Here is a 26683-nt window from a genome sequence, read left to right as displayed (position 1 = left end):
CTTTTTGTCACTGATCTTGGATCTTTCAGACTTCTCTGAGCTTTTAGTATGGATCACTTGTATTTATGTGAGGCTTTCCTTGTTCTTTGATCCTTGTGAGCTTTCATGCTAGGGTATTTGAAGATTGAGCAAATCATCTTTGCCTGAAATAGTATCACTTGAAAACAATATTAGATAACCTTGCTTTGTTATCATCAAAATCAAGAGTTGTAAGCCTAGTTAGACCAACAATCTCCCTATTTTTTATGATGACAAAGAAAGAGCAAAGATACAAAAATAATACTCCCCCTGTCAATAAGCGTAGTCTGAAAGTAATTAATTTCATTAAGACATAAGTTCAGAAGGTTCAAATTTTCAGTTTTAACATTGAAACAAATGCATAAAACTTATAATACATAGAACTCATAGTACATCAAACTGCAAATACATACATAGGTTTAAAGTTTCAGAACTAGAAATAAATACATACATAGACTCATAGACTTTGCTTACACACATACTTTTTTTTTTACATCAACAAAAAGGCCTAATCCATCCAAATGCTGAGCATGTATAGTATACAAAATAAAAAAAAATTCAAACATCATCAAGATTCTGTTGTCAAGTATTAGAAGTTGTGTCACTATCTTCAGAAATTCCTTTTCCTTTGGATTGTTGTAATCCTTCAACAGTGTCTTCATCTGATTTTTCCTAAGAGTCTTCATCATCATTTTCATTACTCTCTTTATCTGAATCAATGTCATTTTGTGTGACACGTTGCTCGATTTTGTCAAGACGCTTATCTAGTGAAGTGTATTTATCATCAATTTTTGCAATCTTGTCTTGAAGAGAAGCAAAAATATCCCTCATTTCAGAACTGAAGCTGGAATAATGCTGATAAAAAGGAAGAAACCAAGTAGGCATCTCAGCTTCTTTAGGAGTTGGATTACATTCTTCTGGTGCTAGTCGTGTAAGTCTATTACCCCTAAACATCCATCCCTCGGTATACTTCTTGTAACCCATCCTCTTTAAAGTAGTGGAAGAGAATATGTAGTAATGGGTTCACTTCACTAGTTTGGAAGATGGAGTGAGTACTTGAAAGTGAGCAAAAACTAAGGAAAGAATGCCACCATATGGAAGCCCAATTCTAGGAGATTCGAGCTTTATGATCATCCATTTGAGTACAAGGCTAGCTAAATCCAATTTCTTTCCTTTTAGTATGCACCACATAATGAAGCATTCAAAGAAGGAAATATGATCAAAGGATCCTGATCTTGGAATTATATTATAAGCAATGATCTTGTGAAGAATTTGTTCTTGCAGATTGAGCTGTTTGTATTGTGGAGGGTTTCCAAAGTAGATGGGTTGATCGTTCATCACAAGAGGTAGAAATTCTTGTGGGGGAAAACTCTACTCCATTGTCCATTGTTTTTCTATTGGATTGCACTCAAAATCTCCATGCTTAATACGAAGTATTTTCCTTAGTGAGTGTGGAGTAAGTGTGATCTTTTGGCCAAATACGTTGGTGTCAAATCCAACATCTTTCTTTACCAAGTTTGAGTAGAAAAGCTTAATCTGATCAGGGTAATATCCCTTAACTTGGTGAAGAACAAACTTATCACATCCTATATTTTTTAACAACTCAAGAATCTCAGGAAAATTTTCTTAAAAGAAAGAGATATCTAACACCTTACAAAACATTGGATCGATTGTAGAGATGTGATTTTGGTACAAAGCTTTTGCATGAGATGAAACTAACCATTTTTTTTAATTTCGTTGTTGCTATCAGGACTTGAAGAAGAAGCTTTGTCCTTTTTCCCAATTGATTTTGTTCTTAGCATGCTGATGTAGCAAAATTTTGAGAAACCCTAGATGTGAAGGATTTAGGGTTTTGATGGAGTGATGTTGGGAAGAAGTTTGGAGAGGAGAAACTTAGAGAAAAGATGAAGAGAAGTTAGTTCCGTGAAGGGTAGACGAGTGGACAGGCATCTGGGGCTTTTTAAAAAGAGTGTTTTTATGTTAAAATATGAACCGCCGCGAGATAGGTGTCTGTCATCAAGGTGACAGTCGTCTGTCAACTGTCTTTCCAGATAGATAGTAGCCTATCAGGCGCCTACCTAGTGTCTGGCAGTCGTCTGCCCTGAAAAAAAATTCTATTCTCTTTTAGTTAACCTCTTGTATATGTAACATTCCTAATTCTCGTCGAATAAATACAAATTGATCTTCAGCTAGTGATTTTGTGAATATATAAGCTAATTGATTGTGAGTATTAACAAATTCAAGAACTATTTCTCTCTTATCTACATTATCTCTTAAGAAATGATGAAGTATATCAATATGTTTCGTTCTTGAATGTGATATTAGATTCTTTGAAATATTTATAGTGCTTGTATTATCACACTTTATGGGAATTGTTTGGTATTGAATTTTGAAGTCCCTTAACTGTTGTTTCATATATAAATTTTGAGCACAACAGCTCCCAACTGCTATGTATTTTGCCTCAAGTGTAGATAATGCTACGAAATTTTGTTTCTTTGAAAACCAAGAAACTAGTGAGTATCCTAGAAAGTGAGAAGTCCCACTAGTGCTTTTTCTATTTATTTTGCATCCTGCATAATCCGCATCTGAACAACTTATCATTTCGAAATCAGTTCCCTTTGGATACCATAAACCTAGATTAAGTGTGCCTAGTAAATATCTAAGGATTCGTTTAACTGCTATTTGATGTGATTCCTTAGGAGCCAATTGAAACCTAGCACACATACAAACACTAAACATGATATTTGGTCTACTTGCTATTAAATAAAGTAAGCTTCCTATCATTCCTCGGTAATGTTTGGTATCTACTTATTTTCCTTTTTCATCCTTGTCAAGACTTGTTGAGGTGCTCATGGGAGTTCCTATGGGTTTGCTTTCTTCATATCAATTTTTTTTTAACATATCTTTGATATATTTAGTTTGATTTATGAATGTTCCATTTTTAACTTGTTTAATTTGTAACCCTAAGAAGTAATTTAATTCTCCCATCATGCTCATTTCAAACTCTCTTTGCATAGTTGTAGCAAATTCATTACATAAATCTTTATGAGTTGCTCCAAATATGATATCGTCAACATAAATTTGTACTATAAGCATATCATTATTTTTAGTTTTTATAAATAAAGTGTTATCTATCTTTCCTCTTGAAAAGTTGTTTTGGAGTAGGAACTTGCTTAGTCTTTCATATGATTTGGGTTTTTAGAGTTTTGAAATCCTGGAGGTTGTTTAACGTAAACTTCTTCATTTATGTAACCATTTAGGAATGCACTTTTTACATCCATTTGGCATAACTTAAAGTCTTTATTGGCTACATAGGCGAGAAGCATCCTTATGGCTTCCATTCTTGCTATGGGAGCAAAGGTTTCTTCATAATTGATACCTTCTTCTTGATTATAGCCTTGTGCTACTAACCTAACTTTGTTTCTAATAACTACTCCATGTTCATCTTTTTTATTTCTAAACACCCATTTGGTTTCTATGATTGATTTATCTTTGGGTTTAGGTATAAGTTCCCATACTTGACTTCTTTCAAATTGATTTAGTTCCTCCCGCATTACCATAATCCAAGAATCATCTTTTAAGGCTTCTTCAATATTCTTGGTTTCATCTTGAGACAAAAAAGCATAATGATTGCAAATATTTTTTAATGAGGCTCTAATGGTTTATTCCTTTTGATGGTTCACCAAGAATTTGATCTTTTGGGTGACTTTTAGCATATCTACATTCTTTAGGTAGTTCTAGATTTTCTATGATGTTTTCATTTAAAGCTTCATTATTATTTTCTTCTTTTATTTCAAGATCTTCTACTTTTGTGAGATATCTTCTTTTTCATCATTCTTAACTTTATTGTCATAGTTATTTGATTCATCAAATGTTATGTGTACTGATTCAATAATAGTAAGAGTCCTTTTATTATAAACCCTATAAACTTTACTATTTGTAGAATAACCTAAGAAGATACCTTCCTCAGATTTTGCATCAAATTTTCCTAAATCATCTTTAGTATTAAGAATAAAACATTTTCACCCAAATACATGAAAGTAGGAAATGTTGGATTTTCTACCTTTCCATAATTCATATGGTGTTTTATCTATACTTGATCTTATGGATACCCTATTTGCAATATAACAGGCTGTATTTACAGTTTATGCCCAAAACTATTTAGGTAGATTATTTCCGCTTATCAGGGTTCTAGCCATTTCTTGGAGGGTTTTATTTTTTCTTTCTACAACTCCATTTTGTTGTGGATTCCTAGGTACTGAAAAATTATGATTTATTCCATGTTCATTATAGAATTTATCAACATCTTTGTTTTTAAATTCCCTACCTTGATCACTTCTAAAATTAGTTATATTATAGTCTTTTTCATTTTGTAATTTCTTGCATAAGGTGATTAGCATGTCACAAGCTTCGTCTTTGTTTGCTAAGAATAATACCAAAGTAAATCTTGAATAGTCATCTACTATTACAAAAGCATATTGTTTGCCTCCTAAGCTTAAGGTTCTAGTTGGACCAAATAAGTCTAGGTGCAAGAGTTTTAGGGGTCTTTTAGTAGATATGTATTTTTTTCTTTTTGAAACTTGTTTTGAGTTGCTTTCCCTTTTGGCATGCATCACACACCTTGTCTTTTATGAATTTAGTATTTGGTAATCCTTTTACAAGATTTTTATTAGATAACTTGGATAAAAAATCCATGCTAGCATGTCCTAGTTTCCTATGCCAAAGCCAACTCATTTCATTCATTGCAGCTAAACAAGTTACATTTTGATTTATTAATTTCTCCAGGTTTATGCAATGTACATTATTTATCCTATGAGTTATAAACAAGGTTTTAGTGTTCTTGGGGTTTTGAATAACACATTTTTCTTTCTTAAAAGTTGTTTCGGACCCTTTGTCACTTAATTAGCTTATGTTTAAAAGATTGTGTTTTAATCCTTCTACCAATAGCACATTATCAATAGTAAGAGAAGGTTCTTTACCTATTTTCCCAATGCCAATAATTTTACCTTTGGCATTGTCGCCGAAGGTGATGTATCCCCCATCCTTTTGTTTTAATGTGGTGAACTTGTTTCTATCACCGGTCATGTGCCTTGAACATCCGCTGTCAAAGTACCATTTATCTGTTGATGGTGTTGTCCTAAAGCACACCTACAATGAGGAATTCATTGTATTAGTCTTTGGAACTCAAATTCTCTTAACTTTCTTTGAATTGCTTTTAGTTCCATTATTTACTTTCCATTCTCCTTAATCTTTAACATATTTTCTTTTTAGTGGGCAAATGAACATTACATGACCCTTAGTCTTGCACATGTAGCAAGTAGTGTGTTCATGTTTATTGTTTGAAGATGTGCTAGCATAGTGCTTGGCTTCTTTGACAAAATATCTCATGTATAATTTTTTACTTCTTTTGTTTGTTTTTCCATTATAACCTATTCCTTCTTTGTTTCCATTTAGTCTTTGTTGTCCAATCATGTTTTCAAAATTTTCTTTTCCTTTAGTAAAGTTATATATAATTTTCTCTTTATCCTCTACTGATTTTTTAAGTTCGATTATCTCTAACTCCTTTTTATTTAAATCATCTTCATTAATTTTTCCTATCTCTTGAGTAGTTTCTTTTATTTCTTCTTTTAACTTTTCAATACAAGAATTTTTCTCTTTTTCACTGATTTTAGATGTTTCAAGTTGCTTCATTAATTTTTTATTTTGATCTTTAAAAGTTATGTTTCTCTTGGAAATTTTTGTGAATCTTTTATGTAAAGAAAACAACTTGGCTTGTAATTACTTATAGGTGGGCATGCTATCGCTAGACTCATCACAAGATTCATTGTAAGATTTTGTTGAGGAGTAGTAGGAATTTACCTCTTCGTCATTAGCCTTGAAGCATATATTTGCCATCTTTTGTCCACTTGACTCGTTTTCCATCTCACTGGAGCTTGAATCATCCCAAGTGACCTTCATAGCTTTCTTCTTGTCTTTCTTGAGTAACGGGCAGTCCGACTTGATGTGCCCTAGTTTCTTGCAATGATAGCATATAGGAGTTTCATTTTTACTTTTCTTTTCTTTTCTATTTGTCTCTCCTTTTTCAGGTTTCTTTTTATTAAACTTTCTAGGAAACCGTTTATTTCTCCTATAGAATTTGCCTAATCTTTTGGTGATGAATGCTAATTCATCTTGATCTAAATCGCTTGATTCACTTTCCTCATCACTTGAGCTGTGACTAGAAGCTTTTAATGCAATTGATCTTTTATGCTTGGGTTTAGGATTTCTTTCCTTTAAAGCCATTTCATAGGTAAGTAATGAACCTATGAGTTCATCTAGAGAGGTGGTCTTAAGGTTTCTACCTTCCGTGATAGTAGTAGCCTTTGGTTCCCATATAGAGGGAAGGTCTCTTAGAATTTTTTTAATCATTTAGTAGGTAGTATAAGTCTTTCCTAAGGCACTTAAGGAGTTGATTATGTGGGTAAACTTGGTGTACATACTTGAGATTGTTTCATCTGAATTCATTTTAAATGCTTCATACTCACTCGTTAACATATCTATCATGTTGTCCCTAATTCATTTTAAATGCTTCATACTCACTCGTTGACATATCTATCATGTTGTCCCTAACATCTATTATTCCTTCATATGTTACTTCTAATTTGTCCCATATTTCTTTAGCCGTCTTGCAGGCCATGACCCTATTGAACTCATTAGCATCTAAATCACAATATAGGACATTTATAGTACTCGAATTTATTTGGAGCATCTTATAGTATCTTTTTTCTCTTTGGGAATTTGTTTTCCGTCTACTATCTTAGTAGGGATTAGGTCTCCATCAATAACTACTTCCCAAGATTTCCAATCCATGTGTTGGAGATATATTTGCATTCTCTTTTTCCAAATGGTATAGTTATGTCGACAAAAGATTGGTGGACGGGTTGAGGATTGGCCCTCACCGAAGGGTGCTACTCCTATATTTGTCATTTGATCTTTTTATAGCTTCTTGTTTGGAATTACTATAACCTAGCTTTGATACTAATTGAAATTGGAATAGCTTTCCCAAGAGGGGGGGTGAATAGGGATTTTTAAAAATTTATTTCCCTTTTTAATACTTTTGTGTTATAACAATAATCAACGCTCAACCACAATCACAAAATAAAATCGGAGTAATTACAACCAAAACAAAATAATCAATCACTTAATAAAAGCCCTGTAGTAATGGGAAAAGTTTGCTGAATTTATATAAGTCCTGTTGTTAATTTCCACAAACAACCTTCTTCCCAATGTTCAGCTTTTAAATGAACTTTCAGTTTAATAAGTTAAGGATGATCAACCAACGTAGTCCCTTTCGGTTTCCGCAATCAATGTTGATCAAACCAGAACAAATTAACTTTCGGTCTATTTAACAACCAAACACTTAGAATTTATAGTTTGATATAGCATCCACACAATTTATAAATTTTTATAAAAAGCAAGGAGTAGGGAAGAGAGAAGAACACAAGATTTTACAAGGTTCGGCTTCAACACAGCCTACGTCCTCGCCCTTGGCAAAACCACCAAAGGATTCACAATCACTGTTCCTTTACCAGGAGGAACAATACCAATTACAACACTCCTTGGTTAAGGCTAGAGCCCGTCTTCTCCAAATAATATCCCCTTGTTTGGTCCAACGATTCAACACTCGAACCATCAATCAATCTGCTGCAAAGATGTAAAACAAGGCGTACAAGAATTTGCTCCTCAATAGCTGATTAGTACAGATAAAAACTATATACTTCAGAAAATTCACAAAATGAAATTCAGATTGAAGCTCTAGAGTTTTATCACCGTAGGAATCTTTCAATAGATGAAAGAATTAAAAATTGAAGCACAATCTCAGTGAGACAATCGGCAGAACTTCTGAGAATTTCGTGGATGTTGAGAACAATAAAGAGCTTCCAGAATTTCAGAGTGCTTGCGAGAGAGTTTGATTGCTGTTTTGAAATCTTGGTGTCTAAATCAATGTATCTTGAGGGTATTTATAGATGCAGAATGGTTTCTTACTTATTCCCCAAGTTTACTTGGAGTAGGGTCCAAGTTTTAAAATAATTTAAGCTTCAAGTAATTTAAATTTTAAAAATATGTCCGTTGAGAAATTTGAATTTTGGCGCGAGCCAGACGACTGTGGAATCTCTGGCAGTCGTCTGTACAAGTATTTCATACATATAGGGTGGCAATCATCTGTCACTGAACAACTCAGTTTAAAAAATCAATCAAAATGGTGGCAGTCGACTGGCAGAACACACATAGACGTCTCATTTGTCACTGGCAGTCGTCTATCAACAACTTGATAGTCATCTGTCATGCTACTGACTTCTTAATTTAAGTTCTTTAATTGGTCAGCTATCTGTCCCTAGACAGACAGTCGTCTGTCCAGCAAACATTCCTTCTTTTATGGAACATTTTTATCTCTCTCATTTATGCTTAGATATTCTTGGAATATAAATTTGTTTAACTTTGAAAAACATGTTCCAAGACTTTAGAAACTTTAGGTTTCTAAGTGTGTCTTTGCTTAATGAGCTTCAAAATGAATATTCATTACATGAATCAATTTGAAGTACTTAAAAAGCTTGTTCTATAAACAAATTTGACACTTTCTTTGCTTTGAGACACTTCTTTGCTTTGAGTTCTTTTTGTCACTAATCTTGGATCTTTCAGACTTCTCTGAGCTTTCATTATGGATCACTTGTATTTATGTGAGGCTTTCCTTGTTCTTTGATCCTTGTAAGCTTTCATGCTAGGATATTTAAAGAATGAGCAAATCATTTTTGCCTGAAATAGTATCACTTGAAAACAATATTAGATAACCTTACTTTGTTAAAATCAAAATCAAGAGTTATAAGCCTAGCTAGGCCAACAACCTGCATAAAGCAGAATGGCTTCGTATTTTTATTTTAAAACTATGCACAAGATATAACTTCCATAATTTTTTTTATTCAAAGTAATTTTATTTGAGTTGTTCATGTACTTTCACTTTCTCATTTCCCTAGGGCCACAAAACCTTTGCGCCAATGTATTTATATTTTGATTTATTCATTTTGGAGCTCTACATTTGTATTTCAATCATGACGAGGATACTTGCTTTTTTACCTTTTAAGATCCTTCTTTCATGCTAAAATGTTTTGAGTGCTTACCTTTGTGAAAACAAGGGATCCAAACACTTATAAACTTATATCATGTTTGTTTTGTATAATAAAATGAGATAGAAAAACATATAGTTAGAGGAATCTTAAGGAGGATTGAAACCCACAAAGTGTCATGGGCTTAAGAAAGCCAAATTAACTAATAGGAATAATATTATGCAATATTGTATGACCTATTTATGCAATATCTTATGTTACGCAATATCTTTTACAAGATTTGTATTAAAAATTAGAAAATAAAAAGATTTTTAAATGTACAAAACAATTTTTCATTTTATATTTATAAATGTCAAAATAACTACAAAAAAAGGTAACTTGTTTTTCTAACTTTTTTAGAATTATCTAAAGTAATACTTGAGATCATGAATTTTGGGGTTTCAATTTTAGATTCGTGTGGATTTAAATGAAACTCTACTTATAATCTATACAAATTAAGTTCAAGATTCGAAAACTTCACTATCTCGGGAATAATTATAAGATGATTTGGAACTGACCTTATACAAAATATCTCTCTTCTCTTTATCTCTCCTCTTCTCTCTATCTCTCTTCTTCTCTCATCCTTTCTATATGTCTACTTACTTTGAGTATGCGATGTGAGTGTTAAAATGAGAGGGAGAGAGTGCCCTTTTATAGGACAATAAGGATAGCAAAGAATTTATGGTGGTGGAAAAATGAAAGGGTGACAACCATTAATCTTTTATAGTTTTCATAACACTCCTCTTTGGATGTCACCCATATATGTTCTCCTTCTGCTGAGATCTTTAAGATGTCTCATTCCAATGAGATGAACCAATTTCTTGAATGTTGTAGTAGATAAAGTTTTGGTGAAAAAATCTACTAGATTATCACTTGATCGGATCTGCTGAACATTTATATCCCCATTCTTCTAGAGTTCATGTGTATAGAAGAATTTTGGAGATATATGTTTCATTCTGTCACCTTTTTTTGTATCCTCCTCTTAGTTGAACTATACATGCAGCGTTATCTTTATACAAAACTGTTGGAATACCCTTGATTGATTGAATAACACAATTTTCTTGGATATGAGAAATCATTTATCTGAGCCACACACATTCTCTACTAGTTTCATGGATAACTAGTATTTCAGAATGATTAGAGGATGTTGTTGTAACCGTCTGCTTTATTGATTTCCAAGATATAGCAGTTTTTTTCGCAAAGAATTACATATCCAATTTGAGATTTAGCTTTGTGAGGATCAAATAGATATCCATCATCTGCATATCCTACTAATTGAGACATGGAATCAAATAAGTAGAACAGACCCAAATCAAATATACCTCTCAAATAGCGTAGAATGTGCTTAATTCCATTCCAGTGTCGCCAAGTAGGAGCAGAGTTATATCTTACTAGTAGATTTACAATAAATGCAATTTCAGGTCTTGTACAATTGATCAGATACATCAAATAGCTGATAACACTTAAATATGGTACTTCAAGACCAAGTAATTCCTCCCCCTCATCATGAGGTTGAAATTGATCCTTCTTAACATCAAGTGATCGCACTATCATTAGAGATCCCAAAGGATGAACTTTGTCTATATAGAATTGCCTTAATATCTTTTCGGTATATTTAGATTGATGAACAAGAATTTCACCACCTACATGTTCAATTTGTAGACCAAGACAATATTTTGTCTTCCTTAAATCTTTCATCTCAAATTCTGCCATTAAATAATTAGCAACTTTAGTGAGCTCTTCAAAAGTCTCAACTAAATACAAATCATCAACATAAATAGCAATTATAGCAAATCCGTATTCTAATCTTTTAATAAAAATGCATGGACAAATTGGATCATTTATGAATCCTTATTTCACCATGAATTCTTTGTAAGAAACTAGGAGCTTCAAGACTTACCTTTGAAATGGATGGTTTGACAATTAATTTCCCTTGAGAGCAAGTAGTACACATGAAATCACTTGATAAAAGAATTTTTTGGTTCTTTAGTGGATGACCATGTGAATTAGCAATAATTCTTCACATTATTACATATTCAGGATGTCCAAGACGATCATGCCAAAGTGTAAATAACTTTGGGTCATTGCACTTCTGGTACAAGACATTATATGATTCAACTACTTTAATCTTTGTATAATACAATCTAGAAGATAAAGTTGGTAGTTTTTCTAAAATTTATTTCTTCCTAGAAACAATAGAAGTAATATGAAGGAATTATTTACTGTCTTCATTTGTAGTTTCAATGCAAGACATTATATGATTCAACTACTTTAATCTTTGTATAATACAATCTAGAAGATAAAGTTGGTAGTTTTTCTAAAATTTATTTCTTCCCAGAAACAATAGAAGTAATATGAAGGAATTATTTACTGTCTTCATTTGTAGTTTCAATGTGATATCTATTAAGTCTTAAATCTTTAAAACTTAATTGATTTCTTCTATATTTGTTGGAACAAAAAGTTTCATCAATTTGTAATAATTTACCATTGGCTAACTTTATATTAGCTCTTCCAGAGCCTTCAATCAAATTTGTAGAATCAGATATTATATTAACATTTTTTTTTAAGATCTTTTTTTTTTTTGGGAAAAAGAGGATGGCACCTCCTCTCTTTATTAGAAAATCTCTCACTTATGGCGGAGGAATATCGTGGTTCTAACCTTGAGACTTGGGGAAAACAAAATCAAACCCCAATAATCTAAAACTGACTTATCCAACTTATTCAAAACCAATAAACCAATGACCAAAAACCAAACAAATAAATAAGAACTAAACAACTATAAGTGGAAAACAAACAAAACTCCGAAAGATCTCGAAGAATAAACCAACCACTACAACTTTCACAAATACCAGCACAAAGCATCACGAGCACAAGGAAGGAAATCCCAAAAAATCCAATCAAATCATTCCCCTGACTTGTTGCGAAAGCTCATCCTAGCAACTATATGATCGAGATATACTAGATTCACCCTGTTTGGCAAAGAAATCCGCACTTTGATTCGCCTCCCTGTAAACATGTTCCACTTTGTAATGTATGCCTCTCAATGCTAACACAAGCTCTTCCCACAATTCTCATAAGTTCCAAACCGAACACTTCCCAGAATTAATCCACCGAACCAACAAAGCAGAGTCACAGGCAATCTCCACTTGATCAAATCCGAGATCTTTGCACAGATTAATCCCTATAATAATCGCTTTCAATTCAGCTATATTATTGGTTCCATAACATAGTAATGAGGGAAAAGCTGCTTTAAAAAATCCTATTTCATCTCTTATCACGCCTCCACCACCACAATTACCTAGGTTACCTCTACAGCTTCCATCCACATTCAACTTAACCTAACATATCCCAGGTTTACACCATCTGACTACACGAGGAAAACTAACCCTCACATTTTTTACTTGAATATCCAAAAGACGAAGGACTGCAATATCCGTGCAAGAAGTAGGTGCACATTTAGTTAACTTGTCCGAAATAGATCTCAGCCAATATTTAATATCAAGGCACACAGTTCTCACCTAATCATGAATTGATTCCATCCTAACTCTACATCGACGAGTCCAAAGTCTCCAAATGATGAGACTAGGTATAAGACCTACCAAAATGCCTAACTGTGAGGCTCGTCTTGCACAACTAAATCAAAAATTAACTCTGGCTTTCCATGTATTCGTTGCCATACAACTAACACCCAACGCCACTGCTACTTGTTTCCATACCTCCTGAGCAAAAGATCCCGTGCAAAACACATGGTCTAGAGCTTCAATCTTGGCATTTGAACAACAATCACACCAAGAGGCCATTTAAACACCTACTTTTTGAATATGAGTATCAACTGGAAGACAAGCGAACCAAGACTTCCACATACAAATTGACACCCGTTTTGGCAACATAGGATGCTAGATCCATTTTGAAACTAAGAATTCCTCTTTACGCTCCCTTATAATTTCCCAAGCACTTGTCGTGGTAAATTTCCCATCTGTTGAAGGTTCCCAAATCACTGTATCAGGACCCACCTTGCAAGAAATAGCAGAGTTCATTACTTCCTCAGCCTGTTCTTCACCCAACAGATCCACTAATAAATCAACATTCCACCCATCTCTATCCCCAACAATCTCGTGTTCGTAGCTTATGGTTTTTGATTTCTTGAACCTTAGCACAAAGGGGACTGGAGGCTAACCATCGATCAAACCAGAAAGAGGCCAACCCTTCTTTAATTTGAACACAAACATGCTTTTATACTTCAGGTATCACACGAGCAATTGATCTCCAAAATCTGATTCCTTTATCTGGCTTTATTTCTCTCAAGTGGTGTCTATTATTTAAATACTTGGCTTTAAAGAATTGAGTCCACATATTATCCATAGTTAACAATCTCCACACAAACTACATATGTAATGATTTTTTTACTTCCTCAAAATCCCAAATACCCAAACCACCCTCACAAACAAGCTTACATATATTAGGCCAGAAACATCATTTCCTTTTTCTTTTATCATTTGCTCCACTCCAAAAAAAAAAATCGAAAACATAGAATTTAACTTTGTGAAGTCAATATTAGGAATTTCAATTACCACCAATTCATGAACCGCCATTGATGATAATACATGCTTAATTAAAACTATGCGACCCCCTTGAGATAAAAGCTTAAATTTCCAACCCGCTGTCTTTTTCCTCAATTTAGCAACTAGAGGCTCTAAAATAAGGGTCATAAGATGACCCCGATACCAAAGGAACACCCAAGTATGTAGCAGGGAACCCTCCTTCCGCAAAGCCAGTCATCCTTAACAAGGATCGCTTCCGAGCATAAGCAATTCTCTTTGACAAAAAAAATACTTGACTTGTCTTTATTTATCATTTAGCCAGACCAATCCTCATATTTCTTAAGAGTCTTTATAAGAATTTGAATGGAACTTCTCTTACCATTGGCAAAAATAAGAATGTCATCCGCATAAAGTAGGTGAGATACCAAAGGTGCCCCACGAGGATGATAGCAAGGCCCTATCTTATTCTCCATAAAAAAAAATTTTTAGAAGCCAAGAAAGAACTTCCTGTAAAATAATAAGCAGATAAGGAGATAGAGGGTCTCCTTGGCGAAGCCCTCAAGAAGTTTTAAAGAAACCTTTATAAGTTTCATTCATCATAATGGAGAACCAAGGAGAGGAAACACATTCCACCACTAAACCACAGAATCTCTGAAAGAATCCAAAGCTTTTCAGATCAAGTTTAAAAAATCTCAGTCGACCCTATCATAACCCTTAGCCATGTCTACTTTGATTATTACATTTCCACCATTAGACTTCTTATACAGAGAATGAACCATTTCTTATGCCAATGTAATAGTTTCAAATATACTTCCACCAAAAATGAAAGTTCCCTGCTCCGAAGAAATCAATGAAGACAATAAACATGCCATCCTTGCAACAATAATTTTTGAAAAATTTTATAGACAACACTACAAAGACTAATAGGCTTGAACTTGTCAAAACTCTGGGGATTTTGAACTTTTGGGATTAGAACAATATAAGATGCAGAATAAAATCTAGGAAGAGGGGACCCAGCAAAAAAATCTCTAACTGCATTGATCACCTCTTCTTTTACAATATCCCAACAATCATGGAAAAAAGCCGAACTAAAACCATCCAGACCTGAGCTACTATTTCTTGGGATAGAAAGAATAGCATCCCTTACCTCCAACTCAGACGGAGCACGACAAAAAGCAATATTCTCCTCTTTAGAAACCATAGGAGATATAATATCATCAAGGTAAGTTGTTCGATTGGGTCCTACACCTGTTAAGAAAGTTTGAAAATACCTTACTACACTCCAATGAACAACCTCCATAGAATCCAACACTTCTCCATTCGGAAGCTTCAATGAATGAATCATAGCCTTTGTTGACCTTATTGGTCATGCTCGGTTTTGATTATGAAAAATACTCATTGTATCTAATAAGTGCTTGAGGTTTTGTGCAGGAACCAAGACTGTTAAGATCAAGATGTGCACAAAGTAAGCAAAGATTGAAGACCAAATTACGTTGTGTTGCAATATGTAATTCTGTGTAATTGGTCTGTAATATTAATTAGGGTTATCTGGTTTGTAATAAGCTCACACACATCACATGTATGATTTACTACGTAAGCTCAAACAAACCATGAATGAGAAAGGACCTTAGAAAGACCTTAGGGTGTACCCTTCGGTCAACCGACACCGAATTTTTTCGATGTCTTCAAATTGGACCTCAAGTGACCTTAGGACACACACATATACACATATATTTGTTAGGCACTTGAATAGGGTTTATATGCTTCAAGATTGGACCGAAATGCACACATGGTGCAATTTCGGTCGACCAGCACATTCAGTTCAAAAGGCCTTGGTCAACCGAAACCGGTCCGGGTCAACATGTTGACCACTATCCGGTCGACCGAGCCCTTACAGTTCATTTGGCTCCAGTCGACCGAACCACCTAAGAGTCAACATTTTAACCTCCCGATCGACTGAGAACTTTTGTTCTCCAACTACCTAGTAGACTGGAGGGTCCTCGGGAGAAATCCCAGCGGTCTGGTCGACCGAACCAGGTAATTCAAAATGCCCTGGTCGACCGAAACTCAAAAAATTGGGAAATCGCCCTCTCCTGGTCGATCGTGCTCTTAGTTCAATATTTTCCTGGTTGACCGAACCATTTGAAACTTGGTCAACCGAAACATTTCTAGTCGACCAGACCTCTTGGGTTGCCCTGATTTTTTACCGCAGTTAATATTTTTTAAATAGGGTTAAAATGCTTTAAACATCATTAAACTTTTCTAATAATACCCAATAGGTCCCCAACAGTCATATTTTCTCCCATGTCTATACATATGAGATTATTTGAGAAAATTAGTGTGATTAGCCACCTTGATTAGGGAAGAATTCTCTGAAAAATAAAAACTCTATACTACTCATTTTCTTACTCAAATCACTCATACATGCCTTCTATCATTGCCTACATCATTTGTAAGTGAATTGAGTGTGTTTGGAAAGGTGTGCTCTCCTTGTTCTATTTTGCTTGGCACAATTTTTAGAGAAAAACTTAAGGATTCTTAGGGGACTTTGTTGATAAGTCTATCCTAAGAAGACCTTGTTAAATCTTCTAAGCTTGCACCTTCATTGCAATATCCTGAGAAGATCGTATAGTATTTTGTTTGCAAAATCCTTTCAAAATCATCTTCAAATATCTAGTGTGCTTTATATTGATAAATACATTTGAAGAGATATTTGTTTGTGTGATAGTGGTCTTTGTAGCAATATTCATTCACTCATATATTATTTGCTGAATATAAAGATTACACATCTTTTGCAAACCAAGCATATACATCATTTAATACTTACATGCTGCTTGAGTTATCTTGCTAATTGAAATACTGAAGACTTGACATCTTTGTGTGAACTTATTTGTTGAATATCGTGTGATACAAAGATTGCTTGTTTGCCACTCTCACGTACACATTACACATATAGAAAATACTTTTGAGAGTTGAAACATTTAGACCACATTGAGCTTACATATTGAATCATATTATGGTGTATGTTATTGCGCGCATTTGGGTACATATCTGCTTTACACGAAAGCACAATCACTATACCATTCGATTGTAATACACATTTGTTGTATTTCTAGGCACAGGCCTGAAGAGGGAGACTAGCCCTGGAATAGTCCTAGATTGGCTTAGACTCGGTTAGGAAAGCTAGGTGCGTCGTCCTGTTAAGGCGTGCAGGTTGAGGTCAGCCCCGCTAATTGACCTGGTTAAGGTTGAGGTCAGCCCTGTGTTAATTTGACCTGGTTGTAAACGGTGCCGCTCCACCCTTAAGTGAGCTTCTAGTGGAATCCTTTGGCTTGCGAGTTAGAAGCGAGGACGTAGGCATAGTTGGCCGAACCCCGATAACATATCATGTGTCTATTTACATTTCAACACTTTATATTTACCGCACGTATATGTTATTGTATGAATGATGTGCATGATTTAAATTCTACGTTTTTATTTATTTGCACATTTGAAATTGTGTAGAAAGACCCTAGGTTACCAAATCATATTAACTTCTGACTTAACCTAGGAGAAAAGTTTAAAATTTCCAATTCACCCCCCCCCCCCCTCTCTCTCTTGGGAATACACCAATTCTAACAACCTTCTTCCTTTTTTCATTCACAAATGCATAAAAGAACTTTGTATATTATCCCCCACCTCCAACCACTTGTTTTTGGCTAGCTGAGAAATACGAATCTCCTCCCTCTTTTTCCAAGCTTTCAACTTGAGTTTAGAAAGGAAGAAATCTTCCTCAATTTCTGGACAATACCCTTCCTGAAGCTGAGGCTCTAGAACCTCCATACTTTTGTCCAGATATTTAATGTTCTGATGCACATGTCCAAATACCTGCTTGTTCCAGTTTCGGATTGCAACTTTCGTATGCTTCAATTTAGCAGCAAGTCTAACTAAACTCGTTCCATGGGATTCCTCCCTTTAGGCTTCCTCCATGGAAGACTTAAAAGACTGATGAGTGCTCCACATATTCTGATACCTGAAGGGAGAAGGACCATACCGATGCAAATTTCTATGAAACGAAATAATCAATGGGTTATGATCTGAAGTCCTCCTATTTCCATACTCAAAATAAATATTTGGCGAAGATTGAAGAAGAGTCGAATTATAGAGGACCCTATCCGATTTTGCCCAACTCCGAGAATTTCTAGTGTGACCATTACAGCAAGACATGTTGCTACCAATAACAACCAAATCCATAAGACCACAGTTGTCCAAGCAAGTATTAAATTCCTCCATAGCTGATAACGGCCTCGTATAACCACCAATACGTTCCAAATTTAAACGGATAATATTAAAATATCCTACCACTAACCAAGGGAAATCATCCCTCTTAATAAGCTCCAAATCATTCCAAAGTTCCCGGCAATCTGTTTGATGACATTTAGCATAAACAAATGAAGCTAAGAAATTCTGGCCCACAGAACTAAAAATACCCAAAATAAGTTGATCAAACATATGTTATAACTCAAAGTGCACTTCCTCTTCCCAAAACATCCAAAGTTTACCCCCCACCGATGCATTCACACAAAAATTTGGAAAATTTACAAAGTTAACCCATTGCAACGTCAAACTTTCATCAGAAAATGGCTCTGAAAGAACCAAAATAGAAGATGAAAATTTCCTCATGAACTTTTGTAAATGACTTTTAGACGTGCCTAAACCCCGCACGTTCCACACTAAAATTGTATTAATCATAAATCGAGTTTCTTTGGACGGGTAATAACCCGTTGAGACTTCTTCTCACTTTACCTATTAATATCCTTCAACTTAACAAGTGGAACATGTAAATCATCATTCGAACAATAGCATTTTTCCAATGGGAGTTTCTCCAAAGTATTTGTCTCCACCTCCCTATCTGATTCACAATTATATAGGACATACCTGGGCATGATTGTACACTCTTGTTCCAAGATTTCTAAAACCATGTTACAAGATGTCATCAATTGATCACGCACTACTATAACATCTTCCACTATCAACATATCAGTGTCAGGAGCACCCAAGATTGGTTCAATAATCTCCTCCCTTTGCTCAATCTCATACTTTTTTGTGTTCATCTGCAAAATCTCCACTTCAGGCCTCAATTCTTCAAGATCAAACTCCCCCTCTTCCATCTCACTTTGCGTAACTGTCTCAACCACTGGCAAAATTTGTGATGTCATAGCACCCTCTTGAACATGATCCAACTCTAAAGGTTCTTCAAAAATGCATGGACTTATCAATTCTCTCTGAACTTTTCCCTTTATCCAAATGCTTCACACGCCAAACTTATTGTCGATTTTCTTGTCTAGTATTTTTTTGTATCCTTATGTCTATCCTCAATTTTCTGTTTCCTTTCACCCACTCAGCATACCACCTTTGAATGCCTTGTCTATGACATTTCTCACAATAAAATCCTTACTTTTCGTACTTCACTTCCTACCAAATTGTCTTATTTTCAAAAAAAACAATCAGGAAAGCATCCACCTGATCTGCCAATAAATCCACCTCCACGCACATTCTCACACCTATAGCCCTAGTTCGGTTAAGCGTAGCATTGTCAGTTCCCAGATATCGACCAAACCTCGTGGTTAGAATCTGTAAACAATCAGGCATGTACATGTGCATTGGAAGATCAGGGAGAAATAACCATTGAGGGGCCAAGGATGGTTCCTGTTTCAGATTGAAATCTTTTGTCCATCGAAAAAGACGAAACAAAAACCCAGCCAAAATCCTTCCTTTACGAGACCATCCATGAAGAAAATCTTGTTCATTATTCATCTGAACCAGTACGTGAAAATCATTCATGAAACTAATAGAAGGGATCCTTGAAAGGCCCCAAGACTTTATGATATTCAAACGGATAACGTTAATGGATGGCCTAGAGCGCAAAAATTTCAAAACTAACACAAATCGGAAATATTTCCTATCTCGAAGAATTGTGTGTGTTGTAGCACTGTCAGCTAAACAATCTTCTTCCAAAGACATCTAAGAATTGATCAAAGCTTTAAGACATTTCACACTACAATACATATTTTAAAAAAACCATTATTATTATTGATCATAGCAACAACTAATACGATAATTTATTCATTAAAATCCAAATACAATATTACTTACTTTATATCTTAAAATATTACATCATTGTTTTCATCTTGATTTACAAGGAAATCAACAATATCAAGATAAACAGAGTTGGATGGTCAAACATCAAGGTCTATTGGAACAACATTATCAGCAAAATTTGTTTCAACTTCTTTACTCTTTTCCTTTTTTTTATAGAAGCTTAGTGTAGATCTACCAAGTGTCTGAGCGTACGACAGGTACGCGACCAATGGTCTTTTCCTCCGCATCTATAGCATTTATTTTCATGATGTTTGAGTCATTAATCTTGATCATTATCTCGCTTCTAGGGGTCATCCATCTTCTGGGGGTCATTCCTCTTCTAGGGAATTGCAACCTCATGTCGATGCCAGTGATTATTTCGACCATGGTCACGACCATACTCACGACCATGCCTACGACCTCGTCCTCGACCACGAGATGTATGCATATTCACTTCAGGGAATTCGGTTGAACCAGATGGACGAGTTTGGTGATTTTTCATCACAAGCTCGTTTTGCTCAACAACAAGAAGACATTATATAAGTTCAGAAAATTCAGTAAATTTCCTCTCCTTATATTGTTGCTACAAGAGCACATTAGTGGGATGGAATGTAACACCCCAAACTTAGTGGGGCCCGGAGTGCTATTCTCCATACATTTATCTTTGATACCATCATTATAATGACCCAAACCTGAAGTGGGATCTCGGGTACACTATTCCATAACTCAATTTAAAAATATGCAGCGAAAGATAATTAAACCTCAAATTACATTACTAGAGTACTATACCACCACCAAAGTCACATGAGTACCTCCAAGTAGTAATGTTACATCCCAAGGAAACAAAAACATAACAAACCCAGTGTCTCGCAAGCACTTACAATAAACCATAAAATCTAAACCCAACCCCGACGCTCACTAGGCTTGATTCCCTATATGTCCCGAAATGTGATAAAATTATTGGGGGAGACACTTCTTAGTAAAACGAAATTGATTATTATCAGTGTGTGGCTCACACGAGTTTTAGTGTAAAAAAAATGCATCTATTAATTAACTTTAAATGAAATAGCATTTAAAAATTATACTCACAACTATATAACTTGAAAATACATACTTTGGCTCCATAAATAGCTCTGTTTACGTAAATTTACATATATGCATAGAAGAACCTTCCTGACTGGACAATCATATAACATCATGTATAAACCCCATGATCTGGTTGTGCGGTCCGAAGACTGGACTTAGCCATGGCTGGCCTACCACCAGGCTAAGTCAACATACTTGTCTGTAAGTCTAATTTGCCTACCCAGCCTAGTTCGGACTCTAGGGGAGTACACAACCCTTCTCTAGCCAAATTGACTATCCAATTACCAACACTCTCAGAACAGTATGACTGCATTGATTCTCGTCTATAGCTACGGTATGGAGCTTCCTTTACATAAATCTGTAACCATATAATGCAATTTACATAATAAAAATAGTTAAACGATCTCATTTTCTCAACGTATAAAACATATCAGTATTTCCACATATCGGTATAACCGTCATATCATAACTCGGTATCAACTATCATTTCATAATTCATCATTTCACATATCGGTATAAAACTGTCATATCATAACTCGGTATTAAACCGTCATTTTATAACTCAGTATCAAATCGTCATTTCATAATTTCACGATATTCTCAACATTTTCTGAGTTCAGTATAAAATCATAACTTTTACCATACTATATCATAAAAACCAATAGGTTTAATTATGCAATAATAATCATTCTCATGCCACACAATTTGAGTTATATATCATAATATACTAACTACCCGGGGAAAATATATTTTTGCTGAAAACAAGGGTATGATCATCTCCATAATTTTATTTAACTCATAATATAAGTTTTACAGGAAAAATGAGATGATTACCCTACTCACTTTAGTTTTCCCCAAATACATATATAATAAACAAAAACATCATTTCCATATGCTTGATTCATTTAGAAATCATATATAACATTTCTATATCCAAATACCCCAGTTTAATTGGTTCATATTTCAAAATAACCGACATAATCTATTTCCATTACCTGTTCTTAAAAATCAGCTTACAACGTTCGGAGGAAAACCCTAACTTCTCCTTAAACTTGCCAAGGAGAGAGGAGTCGGCAAGCCAAGAGGAGGGAGAGAGAGCGATCGAAGAGCGAGAGAGAGCTCAGGAGGGCTTTAGAGAGGGGAAAACACAAGAAAATGAAGAGAGAGAGAGAGAGAGAGAGAGAGAGAGAGAGAGAGAGAGAGAGAGAGAGAGAGAGAGAGAGAGAGAGAGCTTTCTCCAAAAAAAAAAAAAAAGATAATTCCTATTTATAAGCATGCTAGCCCACATGAAACCGTCAATGGTTTGGTCACTTACCAAACCAAATTTTCCCATGTTCTATCATATAGCCTTTCGGTTGTTTGAAACCATCAACAGTTTTCCTGAGATTGTTGAAACCATCGATGGTTTGGAGATTAAAATAAAACTGAGATAATAATAGATATAATACTACTTTCATCCTTCCGGGGATACTTAAATATGTTTCTTCAGGAACATTTTTTTCTCTCAATTTGTACTCTTTAGGAGTATGATTTCAGTTACAATATGGAAATGAGTAATAATTTGTCACCTCTTCCAGAGATTAAATGTACTACCTTATCTGGAGGATAAACGTCTCACCTCTTCAGAAGGTTGATTTTAACATATCTTTGAGAGGTTAAAAATATACTATATTCCAGAGGTTAAAAATATACCCTCTTCTGGAGGTAAATATTTACCATATCTTTTGAAGACTAGATACATAGCCTCTTTAGGAGGTCTATTTATTCGGGAGATTAAATATATAGCATTTTCAAGAAGTCTATCTTATCATCTCTTCTAGCGATTGATACTTTTTAAACTTTAAAAGACATATTCTCTTCTGGAAAATATTATGCTCTTGTGAAGTAAAACTTACAAGAAATAAATTAAATAAGATTTAAAGAAATATCTCAGATAGTTTAAGAAAATAAATAGAGATGAGACAGAAATTTTACGTGGTTCGGCTATACCCACTCTATGTGCGAATGTGATAAAAAATTTCACTATCTCAAAAGGAATTTCAAGATGATTTGGAACCAGCCTTACAAAATATCTCTCTTCTCTCTATCTCTCTTCTTCTTGTAGGGAATTAACACGAAATTCTCATATCCTATGAGAAACAAAAAATAGAGAAACAATCCACGCCAAAGAAAAATAATCACACAAAAGACAATATTTATGTGGTTCAACAATTTTGCCTACATCCACGGAGTTGTAGGGATATATAATCAGGAAGAAAATCAGAGAGTGCGAATATACAATGTTTCCTCTCTCGCTCTCAAAATGACGGTCAAACCTAATCACCAAAAAATAATAATTTGATATGCTGGGCACAAGGTTTCCAATGGGCTACAAAATGAGCCCAAAAAAAATCATGCAGCATTAATTCAAGTCGGGTCATCATCCGGATCAAATGCAACTAAGTTCCATAAAGCCCAACACTCCTCTCATCCTTTCTATTTATCTACCTACTTCAAGCATGCAATGAGTGTCAAAATGAGAGAAAGATTGTACCCTTTTATATGGCAATAAGAATAGTAAAGAATTTATGATGATAGAAAAACGAAGGGTGACAACCATTAATCTTTTATAATTTTCATAACAGTTTTTTAATTTTTCTTTATGAATTTTAAAAATTAAAAAACAAGGTTTTTTTTTTTTTTTTTGCAATTATTTAAAAATTTTAAAATAAAAACCAAAATTATTTTCCAAAAATAGTTTCAAATTTTTTTTATTGTTATTCGTTTATTTCATACAAATGTGTAAAATAATAAAAAATAAAAAATATTTTATATATATTTTTAAAAATAAAAATAAAAATTAAAAATTACTTTCGCAACTGAACAAACCACCCTTAATTTTCTCTGTTCATTTCATTAATTGCTTGTGCAATGTTTGCTTGAATCTTGTTATAGAACCGTTTTGCATTCGGGCACTTTATTAGCTTTAATTGGGATAACGAGCCAATTTGCAACACTGATAAACTGGAGTGTGTGGGTAGATACAGCTACCAATTTTGATGAAATCTTGAGTCCCTAAGGTGAGACCAATAATTAGATGAAACTCACTTTCACCAATATTAGGTAGGTTGGGCAGTTGAGAGTAATTGGCAAAAAGTCAGTCATGCTTTTGGCTGGATCCTAATTTCTTTGGGGCTATGGCTGTAAAGCTCCAATAAGTGCTATTCCACCCCAACCACTCCCAATATCTACCTCTGAAGCAGAAGCCATTGAAGCGTATTCAGAACATCATGGTTGATGAATTCCCAATAATTTCGAAACTTGGTCAGTCGTGACATCCTCCTTAGATATGCAGAGGTCTTTTCTCCATTCAACTTTGTCCATAAATAAACAGAACGAGAAAAGGGATTGAAAGTATTCCCATGAACACACCAACATATACAATCAATTGCCCCGCCAGGCTAGCCTGAGAGAGAGAGAGAGAGAGAGAGAGAGAGAGGAAGAGAGAGAGAGAGAGAGAGAGAGAGAGAGAGAATAGGTATTGCATGGTGTTCAACTATTATGATGGCATGGCTATAAAAGACTCTGCTGGGATCTGTTCCTTTGATAATTTTACAGAATCTAATTAATCGCAAGTATCAGCTAGCATTAGAGCTTGGACAAGCTTGGGCTTGAGCAGTAAGGTTTTCGATGATCATAACAAGCTTCGTGGTGAGTCGATTCACGAAGCACTTTGGCAGCCATCCTGCTGGATCTAGCTGAATTAAAAATAAAAGATAAAAAATAAAAAATAAAAATGAATGAGCCTTCGGTCAATTATTATTTGGTAGCATTTCAAGTGCTTCAGCCCAAGAAATTGTTTCTTTCCTTCATTAGGATGGTAAATTATTCGCAGGGGAGTGGAGGATTTGAGCAGTCCGATCAGAATACCTGAATAACATAAGTAACCATGCAGGAGTCATCTTGAAGCTTCTCCACCACCCATCCCGACTGCAACAACAGCCCTCTGATTGAATTATTTTGCTTTGGATGCAACCCAGCTGCTATCTCCTTTGGGAGTGAAGCTACTGCCACAACCTGCAGTATACAAATATACGTACGTGTGTTTGTGGCATATACTTCCAATTTCTCAGGAAATAATTAACCAAAGTTTGGTCAATACCAGGGTGCCATCGTCCATAGTTTCGCGTCGCTCGTAGACGATGAATTCTCTGTTTCGGAAAAGAGGTTTAGAGCTGTCCCCAAACCTGAGACGGATGATGCTGAGGTTATCTTCCAGATCTTTTATATACCTTCCTTCCACCAAATCTGGATCCCATTGCTGATATAAATCCAAAAAATTAATCAAGCAATTCATTATCTTGGTGTGAATTTCAGTAACTTTTCTTCACTTGGAATTAATTAATTCGGTGTATATATATATATATATAGAGAGAGAGAGAGAGAGAGAGATAGAGAGAGATAGATACTTTAGCAGCATCAATGGCGTTGGCGACAGTAATGAACTGGTGGGACGAGACAGAAGTGACGAGCCAACGGCTACGAAAGACGTGAAGTGAGCCCGATCTGCGTTTTGATATCTCTACCCCGTTGTCCACTGCCAGAACCTTCCAAGCATCACTCCCATTCCCATTTCCATCCCCATTCTCGACCTGCTTGTTGGCATCTGAAGCTGATAGCAGTAATTCCTGTATGCAGCTTTCACTTGCAAAGTACACGTACCTTCTAAGCGAGTCCTCGCTTATAGACCTACCTTCAGCACCCAGTTTTAAAAAATCAAAAATAAAAAAGAAAAACAATAATAACGATGAAAATTAATCCCATGGCATATACAATTCTGATTTATCAAAATCGATCGAGTAGAATAATTTAGAACTGAATGAAAGTTATGGAGATTGTTTAGGAATATAGGGAAGTCCACAGTAGTGCACCAAGATCGACTGCAAGGTTCTGTGCTACTCATCTCAGGCTGCATGCAGATAATGCATCAACTGCTAGATCAATTCCAGGCGGGCAGATTTTTCACACGAAAAACTCAGCCAAGTGAGGATGAGAGAGAGAGAGAGAGAGAGAGTGAGTGAGAGAGAGTATGCGGGGCTCAATATTGAATTGAGGGGATGAGACCAAGTGGTGGATACACAGAATATTGTAAGTGGGCCGGGGTGATTGATGCACATGCAAATGCCAGTAGAACCTCCATGATTAAAACTGCAATTCTCTCCCTCTCTCTCTCTCTCTAAAAAAGAAGATGCTTCCCTTGTAAAAGAGCAGCAAGCATTATGGGGTGGTGGGGAAGATGATGCGCACATGGAGTGTTGGTGGGCTTTTAAAAGCGAAAAAATAGATAAAGTGAAAAAGTAGAGAAAGTAGAACTCAGAAAATAACTAAAACTAAAGCCAGACTAATTAATTGTTGAAGTGTCTCTCGTTTATACATCACCCCAAGCTTGCTGCTTGTTTTCTTGCTTGCTTATGGGGTGACAAAATCCCTACTTAAGCCCCTCAATCACGTGCCTGTGGAAAGCCCAAACTGCCATACCATATGGTTAAACCTCAAGATGAGGACAAAACCCTTCTCTCGCTTAATTTAAGGACTCCTAGTCCTTGCCAAGGTGCAGTAGTAACAGTACCTTGTGGAGCAACCATCCATTGTCTCCATTATCCTTGCTCTTCATATATCAATATATATATATATATATATATATATATATAATTGAGTCTTTCTTTAATCCACCATCTGCATCTCTTCATATATCAATACATACATACATACATATATATATATATATATATATATATA

The 26683-nt window shown here is 35.0% G+C and overlaps 1 protein-coding gene across 1 annotated transcript; it reads right to left on the bottom strand.

Moving 5' to 3' along the window:
- Nucleotides 1–24196: 24196 nt before the first annotated feature.
- LOC131164214 (uncharacterized) lies at nt 24197–26603 on the bottom strand. Its single transcript, XM_058121234.1, has 5 exons — nt 25816–26603; nt 25354–25633; nt 25047–25205; nt 24815–24961; nt 24197–24642 (listed from the first exon to the last, which is right to left on the bottom strand). Exons 1-5 carry the CDS (start codon nt 25857–25859, stop codon nt 24523–24525), a joined length of 750 nt encoding a protein of 249 aa, XP_057977217.1. The 5' UTR covers nt 25860–26603; the 3' UTR covers nt 24197–24522.
- Between the last annotated feature and the right edge of the window lie 80 nt (nt 26604–26683).

The sequence above is a fragment of the Malania oleifera genome, chromosome 9 (genome assembly GCF_029873635.1).
Source record: "Malania oleifera isolate guangnan ecotype guangnan chromosome 9, ASM2987363v1, whole genome shotgun sequence".
Classification (NCBI taxonomy): Eukaryota; Viridiplantae; Streptophyta; class Magnoliopsida; order Santalales; family Ximeniaceae; genus Malania; species Malania oleifera.
Note: the sequence above shows the minus strand (reverse complement) of the source record. Positions and strands in the feature narration are given on the sequence as shown.